General features: G+C 58.4%; 1 protein-coding gene across 1 annotated transcript; it reads right to left on the bottom strand.

The window, feature by feature from the left end:
• Positions 1-10: 10 nt before the first annotated feature.
• Positions 11-13,926, bottom strand: LOC102521056 (complement C4). The gene is made up of 41 exons (XM_006178799.3): positions 13,768-13,926; positions 13,428-13,626; positions 13,025-13,226; positions 12,754-12,824; positions 12,581-12,669; positions 12,304-12,386; positions 12,029-12,125; positions 11,750-11,855; positions 11,502-11,634; positions 10,926-11,041; positions 10,644-10,820; positions 10,342-10,527; positions 10,028-10,213; positions 9,697-9,855; positions 9,323-9,449; positions 9,073-9,147; positions 8,595-8,792; positions 8,393-8,504; positions 8,231-8,301; positions 7,873-8,012; positions 7,555-7,764; positions 7,260-7,311; positions 7,069-7,158; positions 6,711-6,920; positions 6,455-6,530; positions 6,136-6,292; positions 5,922-6,035; positions 5,656-5,827; positions 5,220-5,452; positions 4,976-5,143; positions 4,539-4,598; positions 3,664-3,757; positions 3,400-3,586; positions 3,180-3,270; positions 2,969-3,043; positions 1,475-1,577; positions 1,248-1,337; positions 1,067-1,165; positions 826-909; positions 426-558; positions 11-284 (listed from the first exon to the last, which is right to left on the bottom strand). The coding sequence occupies exons 1-41, from the start codon at positions 13,830-13,832 to the stop codon at positions 143-145; spliced, it is 5,232 nt and encodes a 1,743-aa protein (XP_006178861.2). The 5' UTR covers positions 13,833-13,926; the 3' UTR covers positions 11-142.
• Positions 13,927-14,169: the final 243 nt, after the last annotated feature.

Here is a 14,169-nt window from a genome sequence, read left to right as displayed (position 1 = left end):
ACACTGACACTTTGCTGCCAAAGGCCTTTATTGAGTCCCCAGTCCTGCCTGGGGCTATGTTCAGGGGACTGGGCACAGCACCCATCCAGGCGTGAGCTTTCCCTGGCTCAGGCTCCTCCCGGGGCAGGCGGGAGGGCAGCTGCTACACCTGGCAGCCCTGGGTGCTGTACTCATTGATGAAGTCGTTGAGCTGGGCACAGGCTGCCCGTTGGCGGCTGCTCCGGCACAGGCGCTCTGAGGGCATCTCCTCGATCCAGCTGTTCGAGTCCAGCAGGTACTGGGGGCTGTAGGGGCAAAGGGGCAGTCAGTAGGGGGCAGGGCAATGCTCAGGTGGCAGAGCATGAGAGGCACCTCGCTTCAGAGGGGGCACGGGTTCGGCGTGAGGTATGAGGAGAGCAAGAGACCAAGGGGCCCAGAGAACTCACTCTCCCTTGAGGTCATAGGTGCTCCCGTCCAGACCCATGATCAAATATTCTTTCCCAGGTTCCAAACGAAGGCGGCAAGAGGCTCGAACCAGGAAGTTTCGGGTCTGACCAGCCTTGGCCTTGGCATCCTTGGCTGAGGGGATCACATCCACAAGCATTGTCACGGGGGAGGAGAAGGTGCGGGACAGGGGCTTTGCCTCTTTGTCAAGCCTCTCATCTGACCCACCACTCCCAGCAAGGAAGTGTGACTGCTTTTCTATTTATGGACAAGCCCAGAGCTTCTAAGAGGCTGAGGTGATCTGAGCTCAGATTTGGCTGAAATTTCACTATTCCAAGCGGCCAGGCCCCAAAGCTCCCCTGTATCCCCACAGCCCTGCCCACTTATCCATCCCCTTCTTACTGAAGTGCAGGACTTGGATGATGCTGATCTCAAAGAGGCGGAAAGCAGCTCTGCCATCTTCTCGGAGAACCTTAACCTGGAAGCCTACGAGGGAGTTCAGGAGAAGGGAGGGGAGGTTAGTTGCCCTCAGTGCAGAGCAGAAAGGCTGCCCGGGGGCCTGAGAGGAGCAGGCACAATCAGAGAGACCCTTAGGATGGGCCAGGGCCAGGGCTGGGCCTGGGGCCGGGGCAGGAAGACTGACCATACTCCACGCGGGGAAAGTAGCAGGCAAACTTCATCCTGTAACCATCTACCTCCTGCAGCCCCCGCTCCAGGGCCCGGCGCTGTCGAGGGCACTTCCCTGAAATCAGGGGCCCAGATGAGAGAGTGTCGACCCCAACCATACCGTCTTCCCACCCCGGCCCCCAGGCCCTGGGTCTCACCCTCAGCACACTGGCAGACGTCGGCAGAGCACAACGTGGACAAGAGTTTGCTCTTAGTTGGTGCCCCATAAAACACAGAACATTTGTGCTCTGGAGAAGAGCACAGAGGGGAGAGTTAGGGTGCATGCCCCCTTCTCTGCCTCCCGGTCCCATGGAGCCACAGGACTCCCCTGTCACCCTTCACCGCCACCTATTCCAAACCTCCCGAGTGTTGCCGAAGTGCTCACCGGGGTTGTAGTAGTCATATAGGATGGCGCTGGCCGGCTGTACCAGCCCCACGGGCACCTCCTGCACAGCTCCAAAGCCCACACACTCCCGGGAGGTGGGGACCTGGCGTTGTAGGGGAAGGTGGGGAGGAGGAGAGGTCAGGGCCCCACAGGCTGCTGTGATGTGTTTCCTTGGCCTGTCTCTGTTTGGTTCCTGTTATCTCAGCTCCAGTGTCCTTCACACTTGGTTACCTTCCAGCCTCCGGATTTCTAAAAGCTGCTCCCCAAGGTCTCTGCTGACTTCACTGCCTGCATGGTGCTCTTATCCCAGTCCCCAGTGCCCCGGGCCCCTCTGCAGGGTCTCACATCATGGACACATTCTCCTAAGCTCAGGGTTAGCTTCCCGACCACCCAGCTTCTGATCTGATCATTCCTGACATTCCCTCCTCCTCCGCCCTCCCAGAGGCACAGTCTCAGCCGCCGGCCTTCCCCTCCTCTGCGCTCCCCCGTGGAGGTCACATGGCTCCCTGGTTCTCCCCAAAATTTCCCAGGCTGGTGATTCCCGAACCAAACATTCAGCCTTCTTCTTGCATTAAGATTTTTACAGGCTGTATTAAATTCTCCAAATTCACTCAGCCTGCCCCCTCCCCCATTCTCCCACCCACTTATCCTCTTGACAGCCTCACTTGGGCACTGATACAACTAAGGTCTCCCTTAGTCTGCCGCAACCTAAGGGCAGGTGCTGCCACTCTGCCCGGCCCCTGTGACCCCACCACACATATTCAGGCCCAGAAACTTCTTCTCATGCCCACACCAGTCCAGTCCAGCCTGGTACCCTGCTAGTCTCCATCCTAAGCTGCAGTTAGCTCCCTGCCTTGAAATCTTCCTGGTTCCTCATTTTCCACTGTGTTCAACCAGACTCCTCTGCCTGGCTTCTCAAGCTAACAGGGTCTGTGCCCTCTGCATGCACTGGGCAGGGAGGGTCTTCCCTGATCCACAAACACCTGGCTAAGTGTTAACATGCCTTTTTCACATTTTCTCCAAGAGGTTAGAGAAAATGTTCAAAAACCATTTTTGGAGGGCCATCAGAGGGTTGATAACTCTCTGTTTTAGCCAAATAAGGCCACGAAAAAACAAAAACAACTCATCTAGGACCATTATCATTTTAAAAATCAAAATATACTTTCATATTAAAAAAAAAAAAAACAAAACGGGAAGGTCAACAAGAGAACAAAACAAAAGTAGCTCCTCAAACTGAATGAATTCAGCTTTACGAGAGGCTCACTCTCAAGCTCTTCCCTGCTGACTGGCACTGGCCCTGCCCGCGGGCAGGCACCGGCCCCCCTACCCGGTGCCCCCCTAACTGCCCCGGGGCACTCTTGCGCCATCTCCCTGCTCACATCACAAGTTCTCTCTAAGAGCACTAGCCGCAGGTACAGCTGCTTCCTGGGAAACCTCAGCACCAGCTCAGGAAACCCAGTGCCATGCGTGCCTCCCGTCATCCTCCCTGCTCACCGAGTCGAAGTACAGCAGGACGTGGGGCCCCGTGGTCTCAAAGTGACTCACGTACTGGTCAGAGAGGGAGGTCAGCTGTGGGGAAGGGGAGCCGGTCACAGGGAGGCAGTCCTGGGCCCTGCGCATGACCGGGCTCAGCAGCTGGGGGCCTTGTGGGGATGGAGCAGGGCTCCCAAGGGCACAAGGGGCCCCTCTGGGCAGCTGGCCACACCTTCTCCAGGTCGGCCCGCAGGGCATAGAATCCACTCAGGAGGGTGATGTCCGCAATGGCCATGCCCGACAGCCCCACCTTGCCATTCCGCCTGTGGAGAGATGCACCCTGTTGTCTGGGTCCCAACCGTGCCAGGTTGCAGTCACCTGGCCCAACCTCGGTCCTGCCCTCTCCCCGCCCAGCAGTGCCCCACGCGCCCCAGGCCACCCCCAGAGCTCACCAGATGCACACGGTGTACTGCACCCTAGATTCCTGTTCCTCGGCCACCTTGGGTGCCTCCCTCCTGCGGCGGTTCCTCCGTCCGTCAAACAGCTGCAGGGGCATCATGGGCTGGGAATGGGCCGCTGGGTCATCCCTGGCTGGCAGGTCCTCATACTCATAGTCCTTGTAGTCTTCATTCGCCTCCACTGCATGGGGACAGCATCGTGGCTCAGTCCTGGCACCAGCCTCTCAGGGATCCACCGCCTCTGACCTCAACACTCACTCGTGTACTCGACGTGGCCAACGACTGTCACTTCAATCTGAAGATCCTGGCAGGTCGTGTTCTTCATGCTCAGGACATTGTAGGTACGAAGCACCTGGCTCAGCAAGGGGTGGAGAGAGGACATTTGGGGCCACAGAGCTCTCTCCAGAGCCACACCAAAGGGGCCTCCCTGAGCTAAGGAGTCCGAGGCCTTCAGCCCCTTCTCACCCCCTTCCCGGACCAGTCCGGGAATGGGCCCAGGTGTTGGGTTAGACGGTGAGAGAGTGGGAAGCAAGGACCAGGCCTGGGGGCGAGTATTCTACACAGTGCACAGAAGAGGTTGGAATGGAAAGTTCAGGAAAGGCTTCCAGCTGAGGCTTGAAGGAGGACAATGAATTTGTCAGGGGGGACAAGAAGCAGGGGAAGCACATTCAAGGCAAGGAGATCAGTGCAGGTGGGTGGATCTGTCTGGGGAGGGTGGGCAGGGCTAGGGTAGGAGCAGAGGAGGAGGTACTGGGGTCATGAGGGGCTCGGGAAGTAGGGGCACTAAGATGGCCCCTGGGGTGACAGCCGGGCTCCTGCAGGGAAGGGACACCATCAACCAGACAAGGGGATGCAGGAGGAAGAAGGGGCTTAGGGCACAACCATGTCTAAGGTGCTGTGGGACACAAGGACCCGGAGCTCAGGAGGGAGGCTGGGACTGAGGTGCCAGGTGTTGGAGCATCAGCACCGAGGGGGTAAAGGGAACAACAGGTGCCCAGAAAGAGTGGAGACCAGAGTAGTGGGGAAGTGCCCAGGGTAGAGCACAGGGGATGCCAGCCCTGGCGTGCCCACAGGTCTCCCACTCAAGACCCCAGCTTCATCCTGCTGGCTCCAGGCATCCAGCCAGCTCTCACCTTCAAGGTTCCTTTGCTGTTTCCTCCCACCTGCACATTAATCTTGCTGCCCAAGGAAAACTTTCAGAAACAAAAAAGGGAAAGAGATGTCAGAGGGCACACTGTTTGTTGCTCTAATTTACCTCCTCCCGAAAAACGACCCCACCTCTGCTCCCCATCTCACATTTCCACAAAGTTTCCACTTTCACATGCATTCTCTCACTGCTGCCTCCTAAAACCCCTGTGGGGTAGACTTTGCATGCATCATTTTCAGACGAGAAAAAGGAAGCGCAGAGGCTTGGTGACTTTCTCAAGTTCACACAGCCAGTAAGACTTCCAGCAAAGATATCAGAAAGAGGTGCCCTGGGGATTCTATGGGGGCGGGGCCCAGGGATGGCTTCTGGCCTGGCTGAGGTAGGCCCAGGTGTCCTGGAAACCCAGGTGAGGGAAGGGTTCACCTGCAGCTCCTCCTCCAGTCCCTGAACTTGGTGGTTGGTCAGCTGCAATGTGTGGGACTTGAACCCACTGCGGCCCATGGAGCTGAGAGTCACATTGAGCCCCTGCTCCTCAGGGGTGTGGGAAGCGATCCAGTATGCAGACAGGGCATCCAGGGCGATCACCGTGTCCTGGGGATGTTGGGCCAGGACTCAGGCACTTGGTCTCAGAACCACCCATCCCTCAGAGCCCCAGGGCAGCCTCTACCTGGGTGCTGCGGAATCCCCCTCGGAAGCTGCCCTGGCGGGTCAGCCAGGACGCAGCATGGTCGGCCATCTCAGCCTTGCCCTCCCGAAGCAGCAGGTGCAGCAGGCCATAGGCTGTGGTTTCAATCCACAGGGCTGGGGCCTGGGGCATGGGGTCTGCTGGGCTGCGAGGAGCCAGGGTGGGTGACAGGACGTTGCTGTGAGAATTGATGACTGAGCCCCAGTACAGGTTATCTGGGAGTGAAAGGAGAACCACAGGTGAACAGGGGGAGGATGCTAGTTGCCTGGCTGTTGACGCTCCCTGTCAGCCTCTCCTGATTCTACCCCAGTCATCCCTGCTCGTGCCCTGATTCCATCTGGGGGCCTTCCTTCATTCAATTTCCCCCTGTGGGCACACTCAAGGTTCCCAAGGTCCCCCGAGCCCCAGGCTCCCTCACCACCAGTCTCCTGGGCCATGGCCATGAGGTTGTTGTGGGCAACATCCCGCAGGTCCTCAGGGGCCTTGGTCAGCGACAGGGCGTAGGCTGAGATGGCGGCTGCGTGGGTGCCCAGGAGCCCACTACTTACTTTTGCTCCCAAGAATGTGTTTGCTCTGGAGATGGAGTTTTCCTAGAAGAAAGTGGGGAGGAAGGTCTCGGGGCTGGACACCTGGGTTCCTGAGGAGAAAGGAGACCCGCGAAGGGCAGACGCACGGGTGTCTTACCACTCTCCTCCACTGCTCTGAATTCCTGTCCTGGAAGACAGCCAGCCCATGCTGAAGGGCGATGACCACAAAGGCTGTGAGCGCCACGGTCTCATCGTTTCCCACTAAGCCCCCCTAGTTGAAGTGGGGGGAAGAGAAGACGTCAACCAGGAGGGTCAGGAGCTGGGAGGCTCTTCCCACCTGTGCTCCTTGGCCCAGCCTCCCAGCCCCACACCTGCATTTCCCTGTGGATAACTGGACAGGGGTCCTGGAATGACCCGTCATCCTGCTGCTGCGACAGCAGCCACTCGGCTGTCTCCTGCAGCTTTTCAGGTGAGCCGCCCACCTGTTCCTGGGCCAAACTTAGTACCTTCAGCACAAAGGCTGTGAGCCTAGAGGGGAGAAAGGAATGGCTGGGGATAGAGACTGGTTTCTACAGGGGACATGGCCCCACTCCCCCAGGCACCTGGTAATTTACCCTCCCACTGTACCTGGCTCTGCCCCCACCAGCCCCGGACCCTTTCGGAAACCCAGAACCTCTCTCCCAACCTCACCAGGTGCTGCTGTCCCGTTTTAACCAAGCCCCATAGGAACCATCTGTTTTCCGAAACTCCTGGATCCGCGTGTAGCCTTGGAGAGAAGAGGTGGCTACTGAGGTGACACTGACTCTCCCACTATTTGTGCCCGATGCCGTGCTCCCCATTTCCATTGGGCACCCTCTCTCTTCCCCCTTCCAGCCACCTGGGCTGCCTAGCCTCCATTAATTGCCCTCTCCTGGCCCCAGTTCCTGCTTGCTACTGCGCCCAGAACCTTTCTGGATCAGGTCCACAGCGCGGTCCTTGGTCTCAGGGGGCAACTTGCTCCATTGCTCTGTCTTGTCCAGGTAGCGGGAAGCAGCCAATGTTGGAGCCAAGAGGACCATGGTTTGTTCCCCGCAGCCCTGGGGAAGCCTCAGGAGGGAGGCCAGGCCTCCTGGTGACAAGGCCCCCTCAGAGCCCAAAGTGTCCAATGCATCTGAGGCTATAGGGGAGGGAAAGGGTTAAGGATCAGAGAGCAGGTCGGGGGACCCAGGGTCAGAGGATCATGGTGTCATGGGATCAAACAGGTCTATAGGTTTCACATGACTCCAAGGGGGGGCCACTGGGAAGGGACGGGAGGACACTCTCACCTGTGACCCTGACAAAGCTCCTGAAATCTGAATCAGGGATAATATTGGGATCAGAGTTGCCAGGAATTTCCAAGGTCCGGCCTCGGGGGTCTGGGGAGATGACAGAAGTTGGTAATCTGTCCTGCTGTCTACATCCCCTGCCACCTACAACCCTCTTAGGACACTGATGGCTGGGGGTGGGGGTCACTCACCCAGGGGGTTGAGTTCATAGACCATCTCCTCCCTGTGAATGGCCCCTTCCTTCTGTCTCAGGGGAAACACAGCTGTGAGAGATCACACAGGACCACAGCCTGCCCCTCCCAATGCAGACTCCTCAGGACTTGGAGTTTGAACTTCAGGGGCAGAGTCGGATCAGAATTATAGAAGACGCAAACAGACCAGAGCATCGGATTTGGGTCTCTGGTCTGGCCAGTAGAGAGGGGCTCAGGGTTGTGGGGGTTAATTCTGGGAGCCTGGGGACCTAAGATTCAGGGGTGTTCCATTCACCTCAATTTGTAGAACCTTAGATACTGCGTCCCCCACAGGGAACTCCAAGGATCCTCGGGCCACCACCTTAACGGGCACAGCTGCAGCCGCTGTGGGTACCACAGAGAAGCCCACGGGCCGGGCAGAGCCCGCAGGCACCAGCACCTGCTGGGCTAGCCCTCCGCCCCCAGCCAGGCACAGCCCCTCCACTGGGGACACGTGGACGCTCACCTGGGGACAGAAAGATGGGGAGGGCCAGAGCCCCAGCCCAGTTAGGCTCCCCACCCCTCACCTGCCTACCCCCTACCTCCGAACGCTCAGGCTCCCAAGGGGCCTCACGGTCATATCTGCATCCAGATAGTTGTAGAGGACAGGCCGCAGTTCAAGCTGCTCAAAGCGGCGAACAGAGACAGGCAGGCGGAGGTGCAAGTGGAATTCCCGGAATACTCGGACCCGGGCAGGAGTAGCCACACACAAGCCTGATGGATGGAGGGGGCAGATATGAGAGGCCTGGGGGCATCACAGCATCGGGGTCCTAGCTCCGCCCCGTCCTGTCCCTACTCTCTGGCTTCTCGGGCCTGGTGCATGGCGTGCCGACTTCGTGTCTCTGCCCCACCATCCCATACCAAGAGCAAAGGGAGCCTTGTCAAGGTGGCATGGCAGAGGAAGGCCATAGGCCCCCACAGGGTGACTGCACCTGTGCTTTTAGACAGGCTCACGCCATGGATCTCCCACGTGGTCAGAGAGTCAGGGAGCGGCCGTGCCAATCTGCAGTGGGAAAGATGACACACTCTGTCACGCCCCGGGCTGATCCCAGACACCTCCCAGAGACAAGGCCAGGCCCACCACACGCTCTCACTGGAAGGAGCGGTCTACTGTCTCCACTCTCCAGAGCCAGTTCTCAGGGAAGAAGCTGCGCACGGGGATGTCATCTTCATCGATCAGTTCCTCCTCCTGCAGGATCTCCATGGCTGGGGGACCACAGTGGAGGGCAATGAGGAGGGGCTGTTCTGCCCCTCCAGCTGCCCCTGCCAGTCCTCTGGCCCTATCCAGCCCCTCACCTCGGGCAAGGCCCGCCTGGTCCTTGGACTGGAGCTTCTTGCGCAGGCCCTCAGCAAACTGGCAGCAGGACAGGAAGGGCTCCCGGCAGTCCGGCTGCTTCACACGAGCCACCCGCTGCTCACAGGTGCGTGCCATGGGCAGTCGCGTCAGCCCATCCTGGCAGCAGCGCTTGGCCATGGGGGAAGCGTACTGGCCCACTGTGGGGCCAGATGAGGGTGAGCAGGAGGGAACAAAAAGGAGACATGCCTCATCTCCCAGCCTGACCTCAAGATGCACAAGGACTCACCCTGAGGGACCAGGAACTCCAGAGAGGCCGAAGGAGAGTGCCTCCCGCCTGCTCACCTTCAACCTTGGGACTTGGGTCTCTGGCCCTGAGCACCAGGTACTGGCTTGCCCAGAAGCCAAGGAGCCGACAGGCCAAACCCCACCCTGATCCTGGGGCCCAAGTAGAGGGTTTCACAGGCACCCACAACTCACGCTTCTCCTGAATTGCCTTTTGGAAGTTCACGTTTCTCTTTTTCCGGGTTTTTGTCTCCTTGGGACAGCTCAGACCTGGTAGAGAGAAGGACTGCAGCCAGCCGTGGGGGTTATGTGGCCTCCCACCCTCTCTCCTTGCTCCCTCTCCCAGCCCAGCCCTTCTCACCCCTCCTCTTCCTGTCTTACCCCCTCCAGCCCCACTTCCTCCCCATCTTCCCACCACCCACGTCCCCTCCTCCTCTGTGCTCACTCTTTCTGGTAGAGGTCAATTGGTCTCCATCAGAAAAGGCCAGACCAGCTGCCTCAAACACCTGAAGGGCACTGTCCCCACCCCCAGGACCACAGCCAAGGTCATAGCTGTTCATAGCTTCGAAGACCTGGTGAGAAAAGGCAGAGATGTTGCAGAGACAGGTGTGGCTGTGGGACACGTCGGCCACTCAGCTCCAGGTGAGAAGGCAGGGTATGGACAAATCCGAAAGAGGGGGATAGAGTCCACGGGGGCCAAGGCCTGCGGGAAGACTGGGAGGAGCCATGAGTGAGATCTAGGGGCTGGGCCCAGGGCTCAAAGCGGCAGGATAATGAGGATGGAGGGGATGGAGGATGAGGGAGAGGGGCTTGACAAACCTTGACCATGTCAAGGGGTTTCTGGGACTTGCCGCCCACAGCATACAGAGCCATGTCCACAGCTCCCAGTGCCACCAGGGCTGGAGAATCTGTCTGCAGGTGGAGCTTTATAGTATCCCCAGGACGGTATTCCTTGCTACCATCCACGTTCAGCTCCAGCTGGCAGAGGCAGGAGGTAGAGGGCAGTCAGAGTAGAGAGAGATTTCAGTCATGTGCTTCCCCAGTGCACCCCAAACTAGACCCACACCTTGTTTGCAATCACCCTGTCTTCTTTCTCTCTTAACCTCCCCCCAATATACACATGCATGCTGTCTCTCCCAATGCCAGTTACCTTGCCCTCACAGTCCCCAGCCTGAACGTCCACTCGCAGGGAATTGGCCACCGGGAGGCCCCCATGATAGTAGAAGGCCACCAGGTGGAAGGAGGGTGCCAGGTGATGGTCCACAAATACGGAGACGGAGGTCAGTGTCCTCCTGGGCTCTCGATGCACAGACACGATCTGGCCCTGGGACAGGATCTGGGGCAAGAGTGGGGTCTTCTTCACTGCACATCCTCAGCCCTGAAACTGCTACCCGACCCCAAGGGTCCTTTCCTGCCTGAGACCCTCCTGCACCCATCCTCTGCTACAACCCAGCGCATGCACACCATGTAGTAGAAATGAGAGAAGCTGTTCCCACTGATGCCCACGGCTCGCAGGTTTAGGTTAATGGTGTCCCCGACTTTAGGGGGTTGAGGATTCAGCTGCTCAATGGACAGAAACCCGGAGCTTCGTGACGAAGGGGCTCTCACGGTGAGCCTGCCTGTGATGGGGTGGGTGGAGCCTGCAGACACCTGAAGAGGGGGCCAGGGTGGCAGGGTCAGTGGCAAAGACTCAGGTACCCAACATCTCCTCTCAGCTCGGGAACCCTCTCTCCTTCTCCTCCCTCTCCCGTGAGGAGGAGTCCTACCAAGAGCTGCACTTCTGAGGTGGTTGGGGAGACAGCAATGGGAACAATGACTTGGCCGCTCCTGTCGGTGTTTTGTTGAAAGTCCTGGTTTTTAGAAGAAGATCCAGAAGACAACTTGGCAGAAACTTTGACGGGAATGCCAAGGGCTGGGGAGCCTGATATGTTGCGGACCAGGGCCTAGGTAGGTGCGGGAGGGGCAGGGGAAAGAGTGGGCAGTGAGACCCTGTGTCCTCCTGACCACCCCCTCCCTCCACCGCCCATCCTCCCCCTTCCAGAAGAAACCTGGAGCAGAAAGGGGGCCCCAGGCACAAGGTGTCGCTTGGTTTTGCTCAGATCCAAGGAGAAGGGAGATGACACAAAACGCCAGGATGTGAGCTCTGCCTCCTCCATCTCCCCTCCTGCAAGACACAGGGTGGAGGGAGGTGGAGGACAGAGACCCAAGAAGACAGGGGAAGAAGAGCCAGCGGGAGGCTGCTCGAGTGTTTCCCACCCACAAGACTGAACACTTCAGGGGACAGGCCACCTCCTGTTGGTCTCTACGTTTGCCGAGGCCAACACAGGGCCCAGCACACAGATGGTATGTAACATGTGTCTGATGGATGGATGGATGGATGATTGGATGGATGGGTGGATGGATGGATGTTTGGGTAAAAAAAAAAAATAAATTGAGATGGGAGGAAGGTACCCCTTCCCCAGAAACCACCCAGAAATGCAGTTGGAGAGAGATAGTCTCCTGGGTCTTTCCTGGCTTTGGGTCCCAGATGAGGGGAAGAAGGCGGTGTCAGTGCTGGAGAACAGAGGGTCAGCTCAGAGGTCAGAGGCGAGGGTCTGGGCTTATAACCAGGGGAAGCCACTCACCTGGTGACTCAATGATGGAGGCTGCCACATAGAGGCGCTGCCCTGGGAGGTCATTAATATTAATACTCAGCTTCTCCAGCGCACCCTGAACCTCAGCCTTTGAGAGGGAAATGCGACACTGGCCATCTATCAGCTGGGGCAAAGAAGACAGGACATGGGATGAGAAGAGACCTTGAGTCTTCAGCCTCACATCCTCACCCTCCCTCCCTCTCCTCACCTACCGCATGCATCCCCTCCCTCCTTCCTACCTTGCTCTGATGCTCCAGCCCCCGAAGGAAAGTCTTTTCACCGTCCTCTCCCAGGAGCCCAAAGCGCACATATGCCACCCCCTGCACTGGCTTCCCATAGATGTACCTGCCGTGGCAGAGAGATTCGGAAGAGGGTGGGCTAAGGGCCGGAGGAAAGAATGGAATGGTCTGGGAGGGAGGAGGGCTGGGGCAAGAGAGGGGAGTGGGGTTCCATGGCATGTTCACACTGAATGCGGAGCCCTGGGAGCAGGGCCCAGCCTGGGGGTTGGGGGCAGTTACCTGGCCTGGATGTCTACTTGGATTTCACTGAGAAAGCCAGGCGCTGTCAGGATGTAGGGCTTTTCAGGAATGATCTTCACCTCAAAGTTGGGAAGGACTGACCCAGGGCAAAGGGAGGGTCAGACTCTTGTGAAAGGGCCCTTTAAAGATTCCCTGCCCCTCTGCGCTGTGGCAGCCACATCTCCCTGCCCCTGCCTTGCCCCCACCCTCTCTCCTCCCACCCCTTATTCCCTGCAGGAAAGGAGCTGCTTGTCCCTGGAGTCTCCAGCTCTCACCATATTTCTTCACCTCAAACTGGGTGCTGCTGTTGGAATCCAGGCTATCTGAGAATCGGGCTGAGATCTTCCAAGTCCCTGGCCTGAGGACAACAAGGGAGAGACTCAGCCCATGTGTACAAGAGGCCCATGGAGAGCCAGTGGCCTGGCTCCCTAGGAAGAGGACCTCAGGGGTGAACCAGGGGCTGATGGGAGCTTGGGATGGCTAAGTGCTGGAGGTGGAAAGCCAAGGGAACAGCGCGTAGGTGGGGGCAAGCCCTAGGTGGGGAGCACTTACTCTGAGATGTCTGGGATCACAAAGTCATCCTGGAAGATGGAGGTGGGAGCATACACCTCCTTCTTCCGCACGTGGAGGCCACAAGAGTTCTGCGATGGGGGTAGAAGTCGTCACGATGGAAGGGCAGAGCAGCAGCCCTGGCCAGTCAGGAAGGTCAGAGGTAGGGAACTCACCTCCACCATGACTGTGAGGGTATCAGTGGATGGGCGCATCTTTTGATCCAGAGCAAAGACTCGGTACCGAACTGGAAATGGAGGGCGAGGAGGTGAGCGGGACGCCACGTGCCAACGGAGGGTGGGCCCTGGGCCCCCCACCCCTTCCAGGGAGTGATGAGGAGGAGAACAAAGATTTGCAAAGCAGCCTTCCTGTGGGGCACCTTCCCGGTGCTCTCACTCAGGGGGCTGGGAAGGAGTGAAAGGTGGAGGCCCCAGGGCCGAGACTCACCGCGCTGGCCAGGGTTATAAACGGGCTGGTCAGTCTGCAGAAAGAGGTGGCCCCGGCGAGAGGAGAAGAACAGGTTGACACCCTGCCTGTCAGTCTGCTTGGACAGATAGTTCTTCAGCCATGACGACTGGACCACCAGCTGCACCTCGGGGGCTCTGCGGAGGAGATGGAGGCCACAGTCCTTCGCATCCTTCAGGGAGATCTGTCACAAAAGGGAACAGGAGAGGGAGCAGGTCAGAGACAGAGCAGAAGGAAAAAGAGAGACTGAGACAGAAACAGGGAAGATGACTAGGTGGGAGAAGGAGAGAGGGGCCAGTGAGAAGACAAAGACATTTACAAGAAGACAGAGGAGAACAGAGTAGGAGATGCTGGGCAGAAACAAGAGGGCGTCGTGGCCAGTTACCGGGAGGCTGAGAAGTATGAAGTCTTTCTCTGAGTTGAGGGTGAAATCCACCTCCGCAGAACAGAGGTGACGATGGTTGGACGGGTTTCTCAGGAACACTGATCCTGTCACTACCTGCCCGGGAGGAGCATCCTGGAGCTGCACCACCACCGACAGGGGGACCCCTAGGTGAACCACAGAAGGAGAAAACAGGAGCAACCTGGGAAGAACAGGCGAGGGTCAGCAGCCAGCCTCCACTAGGGCCCCTCTACCCCTGGCTCCTGAATCAGGTCCCCCTGCGCCTGCTGTCCGCTCGCCAACCCTGGCCCTGCTCAAGCACCCAGCATCCTGCCTCCAGGACCTGGGCTTCTGCAGAGACAAGGCGAAGAAGCCAGATGCCCAGATCAGCCCCAGGAGGAGCCTCATGGCTGGAGCACCCCAGAGGGATCAGACCCGTCTGTCTGCCTGCTCCCTTCTGGTCAACCTCGGGCTTGGAGCATATTTGACTCTGGACCTTGCTCCTCCCCTGGCCCAGCTAAGTCGGGAAAGCACGTGACAGCCAAGAACTGCAACTGGCCCCAGGCCCAGTATTGGGGGGGGGGCACCCGGGACACCTGGGTCTCTGAGGGAGTCTGAGGAAATCACAGCACAGAGAGATAGCCAGTCCTTCCCTGTTAACCCCTTTCATCCCAGTTTCCTGGGCACCTCCCGCTACTGGGTCTATCTGGGTGTGTGTAAGCATACACATGCTCGAGTACAGCAC

Source organism: Camelus ferus, chromosome 20 (assembly GCF_009834535.1).
Source record: "Camelus ferus isolate YT-003-E chromosome 20, BCGSAC_Cfer_1.0, whole genome shotgun sequence".
NCBI classification, from domain to species: Eukaryota; Metazoa; Chordata; class Mammalia; order Artiodactyla; family Camelidae; genus Camelus; species Camelus ferus.
This window is presented reverse-complemented; position numbering and strand designations above follow the sequence as displayed.